General features: G+C 37.1%; 1 protein-coding gene across 3 annotated transcripts in view; it reads left to right on the top strand.

Moving 5' to 3' along the window:
* Window positions 1–7,036: 7,036 nt before the first annotated feature.
* Window positions 7,037–18,496, top strand: part of LOC113920824 (fibroblast activation protein alpha) — a 74,022-nt gene continuing 62,562 nt past the window's right edge. Inside the window, exons 1-3 of one of the 3 annotated variants that reach the window (XM_027591179.1) lie at window positions 7,037–7,281; window positions 8,544–8,721; window positions 9,051–9,135. In XM_027591179.1, coding sequence (XP_027446980.1) covers window positions 8,716–8,721; window positions 9,051–9,135 — 91 coding nt within the window. In that variant the 5' untranslated portion in view covers window positions 7,037–7,281; window positions 8,544–8,715. The remainder of the gene's footprint in view (window positions 7,282–8,543; window positions 8,722–9,050; window positions 9,136–18,496) is intronic. The other 2 variants (XM_027591177.1, XM_027591178.1) reach the window with 2 other exon arrangements.

The raw sequence follows: 18,496 nt of genomic DNA, 5'->3' as shown, positions 1-18,496 counted from the left end.
TACATTACCAGAGGTAGAATCACTATCCCGAAGGGGATGCATATTTTTGATATTTACTCCTCAACTGCACTCCAGAAAGTTTATAGTACTTCCCTCTATTATCAGCTGATTGGGAAAGGGCCTGCTGCCATTTTTAAATCCTTGCCAATCCAAGAAATGAAAAATATCACATTTTTGTATTTTATTTTGCATTTCTTTGATGTCTAGCAACTCTTAACATTACTTTATAAATTTCTTTTTTTTTTAAGATTTTACTTACTTATGTGAGAGAGAGAGAGAGAGGAGGAGGAGGAGCAGAGGGAGAGGGACAAGCAGACTTCTGCACTGAGCATGGAGCCTGAAGGTGGCTCAATCCTAGGACCCCAAAATCATGACCCAAGCCAAAATCACGAGTCAGAGTCTTAACCGGCTGAGCTCCCCAGCCGCCCCTACTTTATTAATTTCTAATAATATTTGTTTTATATTTTTATAATTTGTAGATGGGCCTGGATAAACTTTATTTTTGCCCTTTAGCCATTTTTTCTATTGTGCCATAGAACAAATGTTCCAAAAAAGGGGGGGAAGATACTGAGCATAGATGTCACCTACTATATCAGACTACTTAGTGGAGAAGACCTACTAATATCCATCATACGAATTTGCAGATGTATTTCTTAAACTTCTGAAATTATATGAAAAATCATATGGCTCTATATTTCTACTACTGTAAATATTCTTCTCCTACAATGTGTCCTCAATAGTATGTGGAGGTGACAGGGCAAAACGTGCTATGTGTACTACAATTCTTACTCTGCTCATCCGAGATGAGATCTCTCTTGCTTTGCAAGATGAGGGCAGAAGTTTCCCTGCCCTTCTCTCTGTGTTTCTTCACCCTGCTCCACTTTCCAACTTCTATTCTATGTAAATCCAATTCTATTCATATACACATAATAAATAATTTTGACTGATAATTTCTGACTACATAAAAAGCTTTTGTGATTTGTCCATAGTGAATTATAAAAATTTAAAACCAATAAACACTCAAATTATTGTGAATATATAGGTATTGCTTTTGACCTAAATAGTTTGGTCGGATTATGTTTCATCCTCTATGGGTCCAATAGTACTTTTTATGTTGATCACTAGAGAATGTTTTTAAGATTCTACTTTCACATTCCATCAACCGCCTCCATCTGTTATGTGACTATCGGGACTCTTGTTTATAAGTGGCATGAAAAACAACTCCAACTTAGAAAAAAAATAGTTACTCAAAAGAATAGATCTGACTTCAAGAAATGGCAAGAGACAGGCACTCACACACTGTTAGCGTCTAGTTTCCAATGACGTGATTCACCATTTCTTGGTTCAGCTTTGTTCTCCTCTGAATGGTGACTGTAGTACTTCACTCCCTCATTTTGCTGAAATACACCCTCAAGCTTCTTCCGAAGAAAGGATATTTGGGGTGGAAACTTTCTGAGTTCCCACTCATTTGAAAATATATTTATTTTATGCTCATGTTCGACTGGTTTCTTGCTGAAGTAGATTCCAACTTGATGAACATTTTCTCTCAGGACTCTGAAAACAAGGCTCTGTCATTTTGCAGCATCTAGTTGGGAGATGTTAAGTTTGTTGTCAGTTTAATTCTTGCTTCTTTTGTAGACGACTTGTTTTTCTCTCTGGAAGAATTCAGAATTTTCTCTTTGAAATTAATATTCTGAAATTTCACAGTTATGTGTCTAGGTATGAGTCTTTTCTCATGGTTTGTGCTGGGCTTTTTGTGGGCCCTAAAGACATGTTTTCTTCTTCAGCTTTGGGAAATTCTCTTGTATTTATTCTGTATAACCCCTATTCCTCTGCCTTCTTTGATTTTCTTCCTCAAACTCCTACTAATTGCATATTGAACTGGCTGGGTTTATGTTCTATGTCTCTTATCTTCTACATCATATTATTCATCTTGTATTTCTGTTCAGAGAGATTTCCTCCATTTTATTTCCCAAAACCTATAATGATTTTTTTTCTAATGCGGCAATCATATTTTTATTATGTTAGAGTTTGTTTGAATGTTACTTTTCCATAAACTGGCATCCAGTTGAATCTCACTAAGGATGCCAATTCAAGCTTTTTAAATTTTTTGTTTTTCATTTCAGCTTTATTGAGGTATAATTGACAAGTAAAATTGTGAGAATATTAAAGTGTACATCATGGTAACTTGATATACGTATACATTGTGGAAGGATTCCTCCAATCTAGTTAATTAATACATCCATCACCTCACACATTTATCTTTTTGTGTGGGTGAGAGAACATTTAAGTTCTGTTCTTAGCAAATTTCAATTATACAACACAGTGTGATCACCTATAGTCACTATGATTTACATAGATCCTCAGACCTTATTTAGCTTATAGCTGAAAGTTTGTATTCTTTACCAAACTCTCCCTATCTCCCCCAGCAACCACTTTTCTACTCTGTTTCTAGGAGTTTGACTTTTTCCCCCTTTTTTTTTCTTTTAGTTTCACATATAAGTGATAATATGAAGTATTTGTCTTTATCTGTCTAGCTTATTTCACTTAGCATAATGCCTTCCAGGTCCATGTTTTTGCAAATGGCAGGATTCCTTCTTTCTTATTGATGAATAATATTCCACTGTACATATATGCCACAATTCCTTAACCATCAGTCCATGGATGAACACTTAGGTTGTTTCCATATCTTGGCTATTGTGAATAATGCTGCAATGAACACGGGGGTGCAGATATCTCTTTGATATCCTGTGTTCATTTCCTTTGGATATGTAGCCAGAAGTGCAAGTGCTGAATTCAAGCTTTTTTAAAGGTTGTTTTTTGTTCTCAGAATTATCTCCGTGGTCACTTTTTCTATTTTCCTTGACTTTTTTCCCCTATTTACTCTTCTTAGTGTCTTTACTTTTTTTTCATGTTTTAGGGTTTTGATTCTTCTTTTTTAAAAAAAAGATATTATTCTTGTCTACTGCTTCTTGGTTTTTATAGCAGATGTAAGAATGATGTAAGAATGGAGAGACCCTACTCTGCAGACAGGGCTTGTTGGCTGATGGGTTTTGTTTAAGGAAAAGAGGTCAGGAAGCCAATAAGCTGGAGAACTGGATTTATTCTGTTGCACTGACTCTGAGATAGCCCCCTAGTACCCTCCCGTAAGAGTTTAATGTGGCTTAAAATGAAATCTCCTGTGTTTTTGCCTGGAATAAATGTTCAGCTGCAGAATTGTTCTGCATCCAAAGGTGAAGAGTCTATGTATGGATGTCCAACTAGTTAGTACCCTTCATTACAACCTCTTTTCTCTCTCCTACCCTCAGTGGTAAGTGCTGGAACTGTTCCACGGAAGTTCCTTTCTAGGTGTGTCCCAGAGTGTCACTATTTCTTTTCTGCTTCATCCACTGATGACACTCTCCATTTCCTCCTTTGTTGCATGTCTTATCCTTTCCTGCCTTTATAATCAGTTTAACGGAGTTTCAGAAGGCAAAGAAATTGATGTATATGTTCAGTCTACCATCTTGAACTGGAAATTTCTTCAACTTTTTTATAAAATGTTTAGAATGTGACTCAGGGTGTTTCTTCCCCCCTCCCCAAGTATTACCATAATTTGAGGTGAATTAAGTGCCAGATAGACATCCCAAATGGCACCAGAGCCTCTCACTCTTCTGCCAACTGCATCTCTAGTTACTTTCACTCCTTTCATCTACCTCAGCCACCCACCTCTGTATCTGCACAAGGATACTGGGCCTTGTCAGCACCTTGGACTCAAATCTTAAATTGAAACATGCTGCTTTCTGGTAACAACTTTTTTTTAATTCCCACTCTATCACTCAGATACTACTACAAAACCTGCTTTTCGCCTTGTCAAGATATGCAGCTTGTTAGCCCATTTAATTTCTTCCCTTTGTTTCACCTCCTCCTCCTAGATTCAGCCTCAATTACATATCCCATCACTGTACCTATGTATGCTCTCCTGTCAGAATCTTAAACATGAACGAATCAAATTGTCTTATAGAATAAGACCTTCTGGGTTCATGTCCCATCTCTACCACCCACATGGCTTATGATCACGAGTCATAAGCTGTGTGACTTTGAAGAAGTTATTTAAATTTTCTGTGCATCCATGTCCTCATCTTTAAAATGACGATAATGATAGTACTAATGTTCTGAGGATGAGATGAGACAGTTATATATAAAGTGCTTAGAAAAGACTCAGGCTCAATAAAAGTATTCAATAAACATTAGTCAGTAGTAATAATATTCTCTAATTTAAAAACATTAATGAAATATCAGTGCACTTTAATAAGTTATAATAAAATACGTAAAATGCTTACACATTCAATTTATACCATTTAATCAGTCTTTCTTGATTAAGCATTTCTAAGGAGATTTGGTAGTTACATATTTTAGGTACATCAAGGCACCCAAAGAAATGGGTTATTTCTCTAATTTTTTTTTCTAATCTAACTTTGATTGTTAACTCTCTGCACATCCAAGGAGAACTTGCCCTAATTATTATATTTAGAACCACTGACATCTAATTATAACATCTATTAAGGTAGTAGGTACCAATTACAAACTCGGAGGCATGTTGCCTCATATTCTCCCTGACATAATTGTGGTTTTAGGAAAGACCAGATTCAAAAAGTGATTTAAACTCTGTCAATTCTCGTTGATGCTGTTATGCCACTTCTTTCAGATCTATAGTTATGTGATAGTTATTATGAGCTTTGAAGATCTCAGGAATCCTTCAGCTTGATCTCAAAATCTCTTTGATGATGGGATTCTGCTTAATTCCTTAATTTAAATAAGTCCTTGGAGGAAGACATTTTAACCCCAGGCAATGTATGATTACTGTTCTGATTACTAGACCCCCATTGTAACAGAACTCTAACCGAATTAATATTTTGGACACTATCCTTGTAGAGTGAGACTGTGGTCTTTTAAGACATGTATAACTATGTTCTCTGAAGATGGGAGGATTGTGCATATTTTAATGATAATGACTCTACCATCATACCTTTAAAATATATCTGAATAGAAAATCAGTGAGATGTCAATTAAATTAAAAATATTTATTACTATTGAATCAGCTTCAGGAGGTATTACAAAGAAGCAATGTAATATGATAACTTTGGGTTCTGTTGGAATCTTGGGTGAGTTATCTAATTTTTGGGGGCTCCATTTCCTAATCAGTAAAATGAGTTTTGGTTATGAGTTAAATGAAATAGTGTATTAAAGCTCTTTGTATATACCACTGAACTGGAAATATTTATTGAATCTAAGGAATCAGATGGGCATGCATGGACTTCTTAAGTGCAAATTCTTATTTTATAAAAATCAAGGTTTCTGGGGGCGCCTGGGTGGCTCAGCTGTTAAACGTCTGCTTTCGGCTCAGGTCATGATCCCAGCATCCTGGGATCAAGCCCCACATGAGCCCCACATCGGGCTCCCTGCTTCGCGGGAAGCCTGCTTCTCCCTCTCCCACTCCCCCTGCTCATGTTCCCTCTCTCGCTGTGTCTCTCTCTGTCAAATAAATAAATAAAATCTTTAAAAAAAAAATCAAGGTTTTCGTAGGCTCCACTCCTGCCCTCATACCCCTTACTTATCACTTGTCCTTAAATAATCTTAATCTTAGATTTTGGTTCATAAATGTATCTCTTTTTTTATTCTCCTACCTCCAAATAAAAAGACAGAATCCCTATTTATGCCTTCAGCATGGTCTTACCCCATTCACTCTCTATGAGTATATCACTGGATGTGTTTTCTAGGAAAACATCTAAATCAAACTCATTTTTGGCAGACACACAATGGCTATTGCTAAATAGTTCTAGAAATCTGTCTTAGTAAGCTAAAGATTTATGTTATAGTTAACTTTCCCAGTGGGCTTACCAGAATGTAGTCATATTCCAAATTAAGCCTTAGAAGGCCCATCTTTGGGAAAAGCTCAGTTGAACCTCTACTATCCTAATTCTTGCTCTTAGTTTTTTACAAGCAGAAGTCATACTTTCCATTTTTGTTGCATTTGAATAGATCCAGAGTCACTTTCTGAAAAAAGTCCCAGTCCTGACCAAAACTAGACCTACTCTATGGCTTACAAACATGGTATGTGGATTTCATGACTCTCCTCCTGGGTCCATGCTGAAGTCAACAGCCAATCACGAGTCTTTTTCCTACTAAGGGTGAACTCAGCCTGAGGCTCATTCTCAACCAGCCTTCCAGAAAGAGAAAAGAAACATATAAGAACTTCCCTGTCCTGCTTGTACTAGAAAGTAAGCTCCCTGAGGACACAGGCTGAGGCTTATTCATATGTGTTTTCCTGACAGAGAAGCTGATTGGATGTTGATTCACTGTATAAAATAAGAATGGTAGTCAGTTTCCTCAATGTTTTAAAAAAATGTTAGCATAAGCATTTTTGTATTCACTCTGAAAGAAGAAAAAGCCAGTAAAGATGTTGTAATATTAAAACCATCCAAATTTTTGTGGGAGTCTCTGTTTGGATGAAAGCTAGAACACTTACACAGTATCTCAGAGGGATGGACATGTGAAGCTCTGTTAAAGCAACATGTCCCTAACCCATGGAATCACATGGAAAAACTCTTGACATCTTTACTTCTGTAGCTAGTCTCATTTTTCTAAAAACAGTTTAAACCAGTAAGAATTTTCCAGAAGTTGAATTTGAATCACCAACTTTCCAAGGAAAAAAATAAACAAAACTAAGTAAACATATTTCAGCCTCAAAATTCCCCCCACTCACTAACAGTTTCAACTTAAATTTGTTCCTCTTAAAGCACCCCAATTTCTCTATAGAACCTATCAAATGAGTCTCTTGTGGACGCCCACACTTGGCTGCAATCCTAAATGGTACTCAGACCAGACACATGTCAGTGCATTTTTAATTGCTAAAGCGAATAGTATCCATTTTAATTACACCCTCATCATTTATTACAGTCACTCTTCAGAATGTGAAGTCTTGGAAATAACACACTAAAAAGTACTTGTGGACTCTGGGGCTTTGGCAGGCTGGGACAGAACTTCTGAGAACATGCTCTGTGAATTTTCCAAAGGAGGCAATCAATCTGAGAGGACACACACGGGAGCTGTTCATTTGAAACCTAGCTGGTGGCTTCTATCTCGGATTTGAGGATCTCACAATCAATAGATATGTCTGCAAGTATAGAGCATAACCTGGATATTACTCTTAATCATTGCTTCAGTTTGTAAAGAGCTGGTCCCATCAACTGCCAAAGAGGGAGGCTCATCTAGAATCCGGGTGGCTACATCTGTCTGCCAGTAAGTGCTTAATGACTCATTTTCCTCAACAGAATTTTCATAAGACTGGAATTCAGGGAGGGATGTCTGGAGAATGTCTGAAAGGAAGTTCGCAAGCCACTGTCCTGCTGTTTGCTGGAGAAAGCCTCCTATGGTAGCCAGACCAGTTGATTAAAGCAAACAGCAACAAATTTCAGTATTGTTTCCTCATTACCTTTCATGAACAACCCAGGAAATGTCACCATGAAGTTTTAGTCATTGTGAGAACACCATAAATTTCCAGAAAAGAAAATCATTAGTGGAAAAACTAAAGACAGTAGGTTAGCAATTGTGTTTATGTGGAACCACAGAATCTATCCAAGTGTCTTGCACTGAACCAGCCAGAATACTCCAAGAAACTGTTGTGTGTATGTATTTTTAAAAAATTCAGTCAACCTTTTTTTCTGATCTGTCAGGTTGACCAATTGCTTTGCAATTATATGGATTTAGCCAAAATGAAATTGTACTTAAGACTTAACTCTGTTTTCAAATGCTTTTTTATTTGTTTTAGAGGCTTTATAATTACTGAATGGTCTTCTCTCTCAGAATATATTCTGAGATGGAAGCAAAAATATCACTTTTGCAAAGCCATTTCCATTCTTCCAAAGGTCTGTTGGTAAATTATTCTTACTGATCTTTCCATCTTTCTGGCCTGTGCATACACACCTAACCCATACTAAATTTCACCAGATGGCATTTTATTTCTTTAAAGTAAAGCAGCCGTGGGTTTAGACAGTTGAATTTTTAAACTTCTGTATTTACTGAAAGTGCATATGGTGCTATATGGACAAAGAAATTGTGCTGAAAGAAAAACATTTCTGTCCGCAAGTACCTCATAATTTCCCAGAGGAATAAAAATGTGCAGTTATGTGGTGTATGTCTCACAAAATCTTATATGGCTTTAATTTTCTTTCTCTGCTAAAAAAATAGATATATGTATATTGTGTGTACCTGGAGGTTGTACTATTTTAAATTCTTCTTCTGGTTGCAAATAAAATGGTTACAGAAAATGTGATCACTTGCCAAAGTGATCCGTAAGTGATTTCTAGAAGAAAATGAAACATAAACCCAACCTTGTTTAAAAAAAAAAAAAAAAAAAAAAACTAAAACCTCTGTCAACGTAAGCAGATGTTGGTGTTGGTGTAGAATTTACAAGGATGAGAAGGCTATAAAACCTCCCTTGAGCCACTCACAGTTCATTTCAAGGCCAAGAACGCCCCCAAAATCTGTTTCTAATTTTACAGAAATCTTTTGAAATTTGGCCCGGTATTCAAAAGTCCGTGGAAAGAAAAAAACCTTGTCCCAGCTTCAGTTTCCAACTCTGAAGACAGACTTGCTTCTTTCAACGGTTTTCACAGATCTGGTGACCTACGTTCTGAAGTCAGAATTAGCTAACTTTCAAAAACATCTGGAAAAATGAAGGTTAGTATATGCAGCCTCAGGTGTTGCTAAAGAAGGAGGACTGGCTGAGTTGAGTTCGATCACAGTTTTCTATTGTTTAGAAGGTGAGGATTTGTACATAAGTATGTACTTCCTGGAGTGGGTTGGGATTGGGAGATTGTTCTAAATATATTGCAGAAACATTTGTCCTTGGAGAGCTGGGAGAATTCCAGCAATTATAGCCAGATCAGTGGAAAACAATCAAAGGCTTTGTGGGGAGGGAGAAATAGGATTTAGGTGTAAACAAAATCTTGCCATTTCTACTATTTAGCAGAAACTGTGTATATGTCAATTTTCTTTATCTTATGTAGACATGGTTAAAAATTGTATTTGGAGTTGCCACTTCTGCTGTGCTTGCTTTATTGGTGATGTGCATTGTCTTACGTCCTTCAAGAGGTAAGAATTTTCTCTGATTTGCTCTATCTGCCCACGATAGCTTGGAAAGTGCACTAATGCATGGTCACAAGTGATTGAACATTTCCTAAGTGCTTATTTCCCAAAGTAAGTCTGTTATTTCTAAGCTCACAGATATGTTGTTGAGCAACCAGAAATACTGAAGAATTTAAGGCACGAGTAGGAAGATTCCAAGGATTACTTCAGCAATAGAAAAACCGAAGCATTATTCCGTATCACCCCCACCCCCACCCCCAATATCTGTTAAATTACAAGTCTGGACAGGCCTTTAGAGAAAATATTTTTAACTAACATTTCTTTTCATTATTGTAAAGATAAGTAAGAATGGAAAAGTCAAAACAGAACCCATGGAGTTTTGTATTATGAGACTTTCCAAAAATGTAGGGAGGCAGCAGCAAATAGAGATCCCAGGAATAGCTACAGAAAAGGTGAAATTGTTGCTCTAGATGCAGTAGCACTGAAAAATCAGATTAGAAGACTATTACCAAGAAAGCATTAAGTGATAAATCGATCCTTTTAGAAGATTAACATTGATTTCAGTTTGCTGTCAGATGGAAGATACTATGAACTGATACTGGGGCTAGTTTGAATTTAAATTAAGACTCTGTCTGCAAATAACCCAGTGATATTAGGGGAATAGGTTCTTAGGAAATGGTTGATGAAGAGAAGCTCAAATTCTAAAACAGGAAAAAGTTACAACAAGAACACATCTTGTGTCTTGGGGTCTAGGGGAAGGGGGAAAGTTTGTACTAATAAATGTTAAAAAAAAAAAGCTTATGGTAGCTAAGATGGGAAATATTTTTGGTTACAGATTAACTAACAGTAAAGGAAGACCAATGGTAAGGCTTTAGCTAAAAAATGATCTGTTGTTCTAAAAAATGAAATATAGAAAAATATTTTGAAAAATTCAACATGCTAGTGGGATTTTCACAGAATTACAAAATGGAGGAGGAAAACAGTGTTCTTATATCTTCAGTGTTAATCTTTAGTCCTTATTTCTGCTATCTGATGGCATTTGATTACTCTTAGGATGCTGAGATGTGTGTGCGCATCCATATTTTTCATGGTTTTTCAGGTTAAAATTGTCTTCAGGCCAGTGTCTCACCTCAGTGGTTTTGGGCCATATTTGCCGCATATGAGTAACTGTCAGATGGCAGATTAAGTCCAATTGGCCTATTGGATGCTAATCCATTCAAAATTAACTCCTTCTTTGGAAAGAAAATCACCAATACTTGAAATTCACATTTTGCTCCCTCAAAAATTAATGTTCTGAGAACAGAAGTGTATGGAAATTATTGTGAGCTTACCCCATGTCCATAGGCAAGATTGGATTGCAATGGCACTTTGGAATTTAAGCCATTAATTTTCATGAGCAACATACTATAGTTATACATTTATAAAAAGTATATAAGTATACGACACATAGAAATTTGTGTCATTATGCACAATCTCAATCCTTACCTTCTTCCCAAGTTTAGACATGTATCTTATACACATAAATATATGTTATAAACTACATATGGTATAAAATCCCTGTCATTTATAACATAGTTTTCTGTTTCAACCAACAGGATTATTCTCAGGGCAAAGTAATTTCCTGAAAGAGTCAAATAATCAAACTAAACTTTAGATGAAATTTTATTACTCTGAGCAACAGAAAAATCATAAAAAAGCTGAGAACTGTATCTTTTCTATTTATAATATTCTCTGTCTATTCTAAATTGGCTGAAGAACTTCTCAGAATGCCACTCGAATAACTTGTACATGGGACTATTCATTGCCCCATTTCCTGAGCAGGACCAGGGTCAAAGCCCTCCTTCCCACATGTCTGTGTACAGGCCCCTGATGCTCAGTGCATCCTTCTGTCCTCCCCTCCTGTCTTCTCACCCCACTCCTTAATCACCCCAGGTCTGGAGCTTCCCTCTCACCTCCGCCCAGTGCCTGGTGAGAGTAGCATCTAAGGTACTAAGGCAGGAGAAGGGAAGGAGGAACAGAAAATTCAATGCCAAGTTAGCTTCCAGTTAGCCTTCTCACACTTCCTCAGAAATCCCATTACCTCACATTGGCCTTAGGTGCCCTCATATTCTTAGCCCAGGATCTCTGCGCCAGCGTATAAACAGTCTTCCTTTGAGAAACTTAAAGACCCGCTTAAGAAACCTGGGTTCACTTATTTATTTATTATCAAAGTAAATCCCACCAATGACCTGCCCATCATTGTGCCAGTTGCCGGGGAAACAAAGGTGCAGTGGTCTAGGTTTCCTTGCGAAAGGCAAGGTAACCCCCCCCCCTTCATGGAGGCATGGTCATCACCACCAGAGGGGATTTCTGCTGGTCCATCCCCACCAGGTCCCAGTGAAAGAAGGGGAGAAATGGGCTTTTCCACACAGGGAGAAGGTCCCAGAAACGCCAGCCTCAGTTCTTAAAAGAGCTGGGGAGGAATTAGGCAGGATTTTGGGAACAAATAGGAAAATGTAGTGGTGAAATGAAAAAGATCCATTTAGATCACCCACATAATAATAAACATAAGGGACAACTTTTTTGGAAACTTCCAAGATTTCCCATTTTTATTTGCACCAAATGGGAAACACATGTGGGTTTCTATTCCTTAGTCCCAGGCCATCCCCTTTTGCCTCAGTCTACCGCCGTTCCATGGTTGCCCTTTCTATTCTCCTGCCTCTATTCACTTCCTCTTTTCTTCCGAAGCATCACTCCACTTCCCCTGTGAAGATGCAACCAGGCCAAGAACAGAAACTAACCTCCACACCTTCCCCTCATTTTTGCCAACCCCAAAGACAAATGCACAGATCTTATCTCAAGAGATTTCATGAGATAAACACAAACATACAAAAAATTGGAATTGGAAAGCGATAAACGTTCCAGAATTTCATAAGTGAATTCTATATGGCCTTGCCTCACAATTTACAGTCTCTGAATTCCTGGACCTGAGTTTGTGAAATTTGTGTGTGAAGGGACAGGTAGGTGTGAACGGCCCTCCCGTTGACTTCTATTGAGTGTAGAGCTCCCGACATGAGGATAAGCAGATGTTCCATTGATATTAGCTATTATTTTTCTACAATTTAACATAAGTAGCTGCTGAAATAATGACAGCTAGAATTTTATTGTGGTCTTCATCCTAATATACACATAACACAAAGATGGCAAGTAGGCCCTACTGTGTAATGTATTCCAATTTCAACAATGTTCTCAATTCTGAGAGTAGGGAGTCTTTACGCCTGGGTATCATTCCTGTTCCTAACCCCCACCTCCTTGGCTCAAAAACAAATATTTTTCAGAAACTTTTGCATGCAAGGCACTCATACAGGACACTAGCAGCTCTGACGCAAAAGCAAGAGAGACAAAAGTGAGAAGATAAAGGAAGTTGGAGATGGGGGTAGAGGATAAAGTTGAAGGAAAGAAAAAAGAAGAGGGGGGAATGCGGGGGCGGGGAGAAATCAGAAGTTCTCCTGGGCAGTGCCTCTAGTACCTCCCAGTGAAAGGAGAACCACTGTAAGTCCAGCCTCAGAGCTCCCTGAAATCCTTTGTCTACCTTTAAACGTTTTGCCTTTTACTGTTGTTTTGGGTTTGCAGTATTTTATACAAATTTGTATAGTTGCTAGTTTTTAAAAATCGGCAGATTTCACATAAAAATCTTAGATTCTTGACTCCTCTTTAAATATTAGGTCTGGCAGCATTGGGCTCATGGTAATGGCTAGTTGAGAAGTACGTGTTACCTTTAGTGGGGCAATGCATTCTCCAGTCTGCCACAGACCCTACAACTTTGTATTTTATTGTGCTCAAGCTACCACATTCATTTACAGTATCGACTTGGTTTCTAGAAAAAGTTGGATTTTTTTTAAAGATTTTATTTATTTATTTGAGGTACAAAGAGAGAGCACAAGCAGGAGGGAGGGGCAGAGGCAGAGGGAGAAGCAGGCTCCCCATTGAGCAGAGAGCCCAATGTGGGACTCGATCCCAGGACCCTGGGATCATGACCTGAGCCGAAGGCAGACGCTTAACAACTGAGCCATGCAGGCGCCCTGAAACACTTTGATTTTTAACCCTTGGACTAGAAGAAGTATATGGTTCCTCCCGGATTAAAAATAACAATCTACTGAATATGAAAAGCCTGAGATGAACAGCCCACAGTTATCCAATATCCACAATGTCCAGTCCACTGTGGCTCCTAGACATGTCGATTATTTGTCCAACAATTATTTGTTAAGCACCTTCCAAAAAATTGCCACTGGTCTAGGGCATGAATGACAAGGGCTCCACCCTTAGGAAAGAGCAGTCTGGTAATAAGCAAGTAAACAAATATGTAAGATATTTCAAATTCCTTAAAGTGTTACATAGAACAACTAGAGTGAGGGTTGTGTTAGACCTCTAGGGCTGCCAGAACAGAATACCACAGACTGGGTGGCTTCGACAGCTGACATTTATTTTCTCCCAGTTCTGGAGGATGAAGTCCAGGATCAGGGTGCAGACAGGTTTGGTTTCTTCGGAGGCTTCCCTCCTCTGCGTGTAGATGGCTGCCTTCTCTCTGTGTCCTCACATGGCCTTTTCTCTAATGCACACATACTCCTGGTGTCTCTTCCTCTTCTTATAAGGACACCAGTTATACTGGATTAGGGCTCCACTATTAAATTTTATATAATCTTAATTATGTGCCTCCTTAAGGGCACTGTCTCCAAACACAGTCACACTGATGGTTAGAGCTTCAGTCTTCGAATTTGGGGGACACAATTCAGTCTGTAATGAAGTTCGTCCATGAGGCTTCTCTGAGGTGATATTTGAGCTGAGACCTTAAGGACAGGAAGGACACAATCCTTAAGGCAGGGATAAATCCTCAATGCAGAGGAAAATGCAGGCACAAAGTCCCTGAGGCAGGAGAGTGAATTCAAGGAGCCCAAAAGAGAATGATAGCTGTGAGGTCGAGTTACATAAACAAGTTAACACAGGAAAATATGTATATACATATGTATTTACAATTATACACACATATAAAAAATGTATAGTGATTGCTTACTTAGCTAGGTAATGCTCTATACAATCCTTTTCAGGAGCTATCTGAAATCATAGACAATTTAGATAGGACAGAAATCAGTATTTTGCAAGAAGAAATAGAATTTAGAATGTCTGCATGTTAGGCAGAAATCTACTGTTGTTGTTATGATTATTATTACTACTATAACCTCAGTTAAATAAGATACATGTGAGACAAAATCATCCTCAAAGGAGAAGTGAATATGTTTTTAAGGCTTGAAATTTTCCCAGTATCAACATTCAGAACTGTGAAACAGACTCCCTCAAACATCTTAAGAGTTTTAAGCTTATTTTTTCACTGTGCTTTTGGAGGAAATCTGGGGAAGTCTGAAGGGTTGAAGAAAAGGTTCAGAAAGTTCATGGACATAAAGGAGCTTTTGAGTTGAGTGTAAACAAATCAACTTTGCAGATTATATTTCTGTAATTTGCACTTGGATTTTAAAACCACAGAAGATGAATCTTGGCAAGCTTTCTCCAAGTTTTGCCAAATTCTAAATAATATAGAAAATAATCCCCGTCTTTGGATGAGTCCCATAATGCAGAGGAGTTTACCTGTCTCTGATTTCCAAAGCGAATTGTGTTACAACTCACACAAGAACATCTAGCCATAGACACACCTTGAAAAAAAAAGTTCTAAAGCTCAAATCAGGGATGTGTAATCCAGGATAAAAGTTTTTAAGAACCAGAGACAGTCAAAATGAGATTTAAAATATATTGTAATAGTTAACACAGTAGGCACAAATTGAAATGATCTTTCCGTAAGATAATTAAATACTAATCAGTCTTTTGTTTAAAATTTATTCCCTATTTATATGTAGAGGAAAGAACTTATTTTTCATTTCAGTATCCTTGCAAAATAACAAAAACTATGTAGTAAAAACAGAATAACTTACAGCTGTTATTAATCTTTATTTCTATTAGTCATAAGAAGAATATGATTGCTTAGTATCTAAATTAAATTTTTTCATAAAGATTATGATTTTATACTTGGTAGAAAAACTGATGTGATAGAACTCTTTAAAGGAACAGGATAGATACACAATGGAATATTACTCAGCCATCAAAAAGAATGAAATCTTGCTATTTGTAACAAAGTGGATGGAGCTAGAGGGTATTATGCTACAAAGATGTCACAAGAAAAAAATTACAGACCAATAAATCTTATGAATATAAATGAAAAAATCCTCAACAAAATACTAGCAAACCAAATTCAACAACATCTAAAGGATTGTATACCATTACCACGTGGAATTTATCCAAAGAATACAAGATTGGTTTAACAGCCAAAAATCAATTACTATAATAAACTGCATTAATAGGACAAAAACCACATGATTATCTTAATAGACACAGAAAAAGGATTTAATGAAATCTAGCGCCCTTTCATTGTGAAAACACTCAGCAGACTAAAAATAGGAGGAATTTCCTCTATTTGATAAAGGACATCTACAAAAAACTCGCAGCTAACATCACAGTGATAAAAGATTCAGTGCTTTCCCCCTAATTGAGAACAACACAGCATTTCTGCTCTCAGCCACTTCTGTTCAATATTTTTTGGTGGTTGTACCAGAGCAATTAGGTAAGGAGAAGAAATAAAAAGTATTCAGATTGGAAAGGAAGAAGTAAATCTATTTCTATTTGCAGATGACATAATCTGGTTTATAGAAAATCTCAAGGAATTCACCAAAACTATTCAAACTAATAACTTTAGAAAAGTTGCAAGACACAAGATCAATATATAAAAATCAATTGCATTTCTATACATTAGTGATAAATGATACAAAAAGATCTAAATAATCGTAAGACATCCTATATGAACTTAATAATCAGAAAACTAAATATTTTTAAGATGGCAATACTCCCTAAGTTTATCTACGGCTTAAGTATAATTCTTTTTTTTTTTATTTTTTTATTGTTATGTTAATCACCATATATTACATCATTAGTTTTTGATGCAGTGTTCCATGATTCATTGTTTGTTCATAACACCCAGTGCTCCATGCAGAACGTGCCCTCCTCAATACCCATCACCAGGCTAACCCATCCACCTACCCCCCTCCCCTCTAGAACCCTCAGTTTGTTTTTCAGAGTCCATCATCTCTCATGGTTCGTCTCCCCCTCTGACATACTCCCCTTTTCTTCCTCTCCTGTTATCTTCTTTTTCTTTTTTCTTAAAATATGTTGCGTTATTTGTTTCAGAAGTACAGATCTGTGATTCAACAGTATAATTCTTAAATGTAATTCTTATCCAAATCCTAAATAACTTGCAGAAATTGACAAGGTGAACCTAAAATTCATATGGAAATGAAAAGGACCCAGAATAGCTATCTTGAAAAAGAACAAAGTTGGAGGAATCACACTTGCTTATTTCAAAACTTACTACAAAACTTATATAATCAAAATAGTGTGGTGCCTGCATAAGGATACACATACAGATCAATGGAATATAATTTAGAGTCCAAAACTAAGTCATATATATATATATATATATATATTTCATTGATTTTTTTTTTGTAAGGGTGCCGTAACAATTTAATGGGGAAAGTTTTTTCAACAAATGGTATGGAGACAACTGGATATCAAGATGCAAAAACAACAACAACAACAACAAAAACCAGGCTGGACTTCCTTCTTCACACAATACATAAAAATTAACTCAAAATGGATCAGAGACTTAAATATAAGAGCTAAACCTATAAAAGTGTTTTTTAAAGATTTTATTTATTTATTTGAGAGAGAGAGAGAGAAAGAGAGAGCATGAGTGGGGTGGGGGGCAAAGGGAGAAGCAGACTCCCTGCTGAGCAGGGAACCCAATGTGGGGCTTGATCCTGGAACTCCGGGATCATGATTTGATGATGACAAAGGCAGACACTTAACCTACTGAGCCACCCAAGTGCCCCTAAATCTATAAAAGTCTTAAAACAAGACATAGGAATGAATCTTCATGTTCTTGGATTAGTCAATGGTTTCTTAGATATGATCAAAAGCACAAGCAACAAAAGAAAAAGTATGTACATTGAACTTCATTGAAATTTAATGCTTTGGGGTTACAAAGGATACCATCAAGAAAGTGCAAAGACTACCCACAAAGTGGGAAAAAATGTTTGCAAATCATATATCTGATAAGGAACTTGTATCCAGAATATATGAAGAACTCTTAAAAATCAATAATAAAAAGGCAAATAACCCAATTTAAAAATGGACAAAGGATAAACATCTCCCCCTCCCAAAAAAAGGTATACAAATGACCAATAAGCACATGAAGAGATATTTAACATCATTAGACATTAGGAAAATGTAAATCAAAGCCTGAATGAAATATCAGGAATGAAGTTGTAGGCAGAACAATTTGGCATCCATTATAGTCTATCTATTGAGAAATGGCTTGGCCTTGGGGGTGCAATAGAAATGGAGAAAAGCAGACAGAGTAGAGAGAGATTTTGGAGACTGAGTTGTCAGGCTGGGGTGTTGGACAAAGGCAGGAAGGAAAGAGGGGCGTCAAGGATATCTCCCAAGTATTTGAGTTGAGGAACTCGATGGATGATACTGCTATTAATTTAGAGAAGTCTGGAGGGACAGGGTGGAATTCCTTTATTCTTAGCTTTCAACATATTGATTTTTGAAATGCCCGAGAGATGTGCAAGCAGAGATGTTAAGGAGGAGGTTTAATAGACAGGTGTGGAATCCAGAGAAGAAATCCATTGGGGGTCAGATGTGGCAGTGATAGTGGAGGTGAGTCAGCCCAAGGATGTGGAATAGAAATCCTGGGAGAATGAAATGGCTGAGGAAAGTGGTTCTTCCTCAGACCCCAAGGAACACCAATATGAGCCACAACAAAATCGAAAGTAGAGACTAGAGGAAGCTGAGCTGGCAAAGGAGAAGGAGTGAGCCTTCAAAAATAGACAAGCCTGGTGATGGGTATTAAAGAGGGCACGTTCTGCATGGAGCACTCGGTGTCATACACAAACAATGAATCATGGAACACTACATCAAAAACTAATGATGTAATGTATGGTGATTAACATAACATAATAAAATTTAAAAAAATGTAAGACAAGGTTTGCTTTCCCCTTCAGGGTCACCCAAATGGCATCTACTGTTCCTGTTCTTATACATTTTGTTGATCATATCTTCTGATCTTCAAAGCTTTAGAGATCATGAAAAAATGCCCTAATTAAAATAACATAGCACGACAATCATATAATACACAAATGAACTTAAAAAAACCCTGACAATTCCTTTGACTTATGTTGTACAGTGTTATTTGTAGAGGGAACCATGGAAAATTGCTTTCAGAAAC

Source organism: Zalophus californianus, chromosome 3, assembly GCF_009762305.2.
Source record: "Zalophus californianus isolate mZalCal1 chromosome 3, mZalCal1.pri.v2, whole genome shotgun sequence".
Lineage (NCBI taxonomy): Eukaryota > Metazoa > Chordata > Mammalia > Carnivora > Otariidae > Zalophus > Zalophus californianus.
Note: the sequence above shows the minus strand (reverse complement) of the source record. Positions and strands in the feature narration are given on the sequence as shown.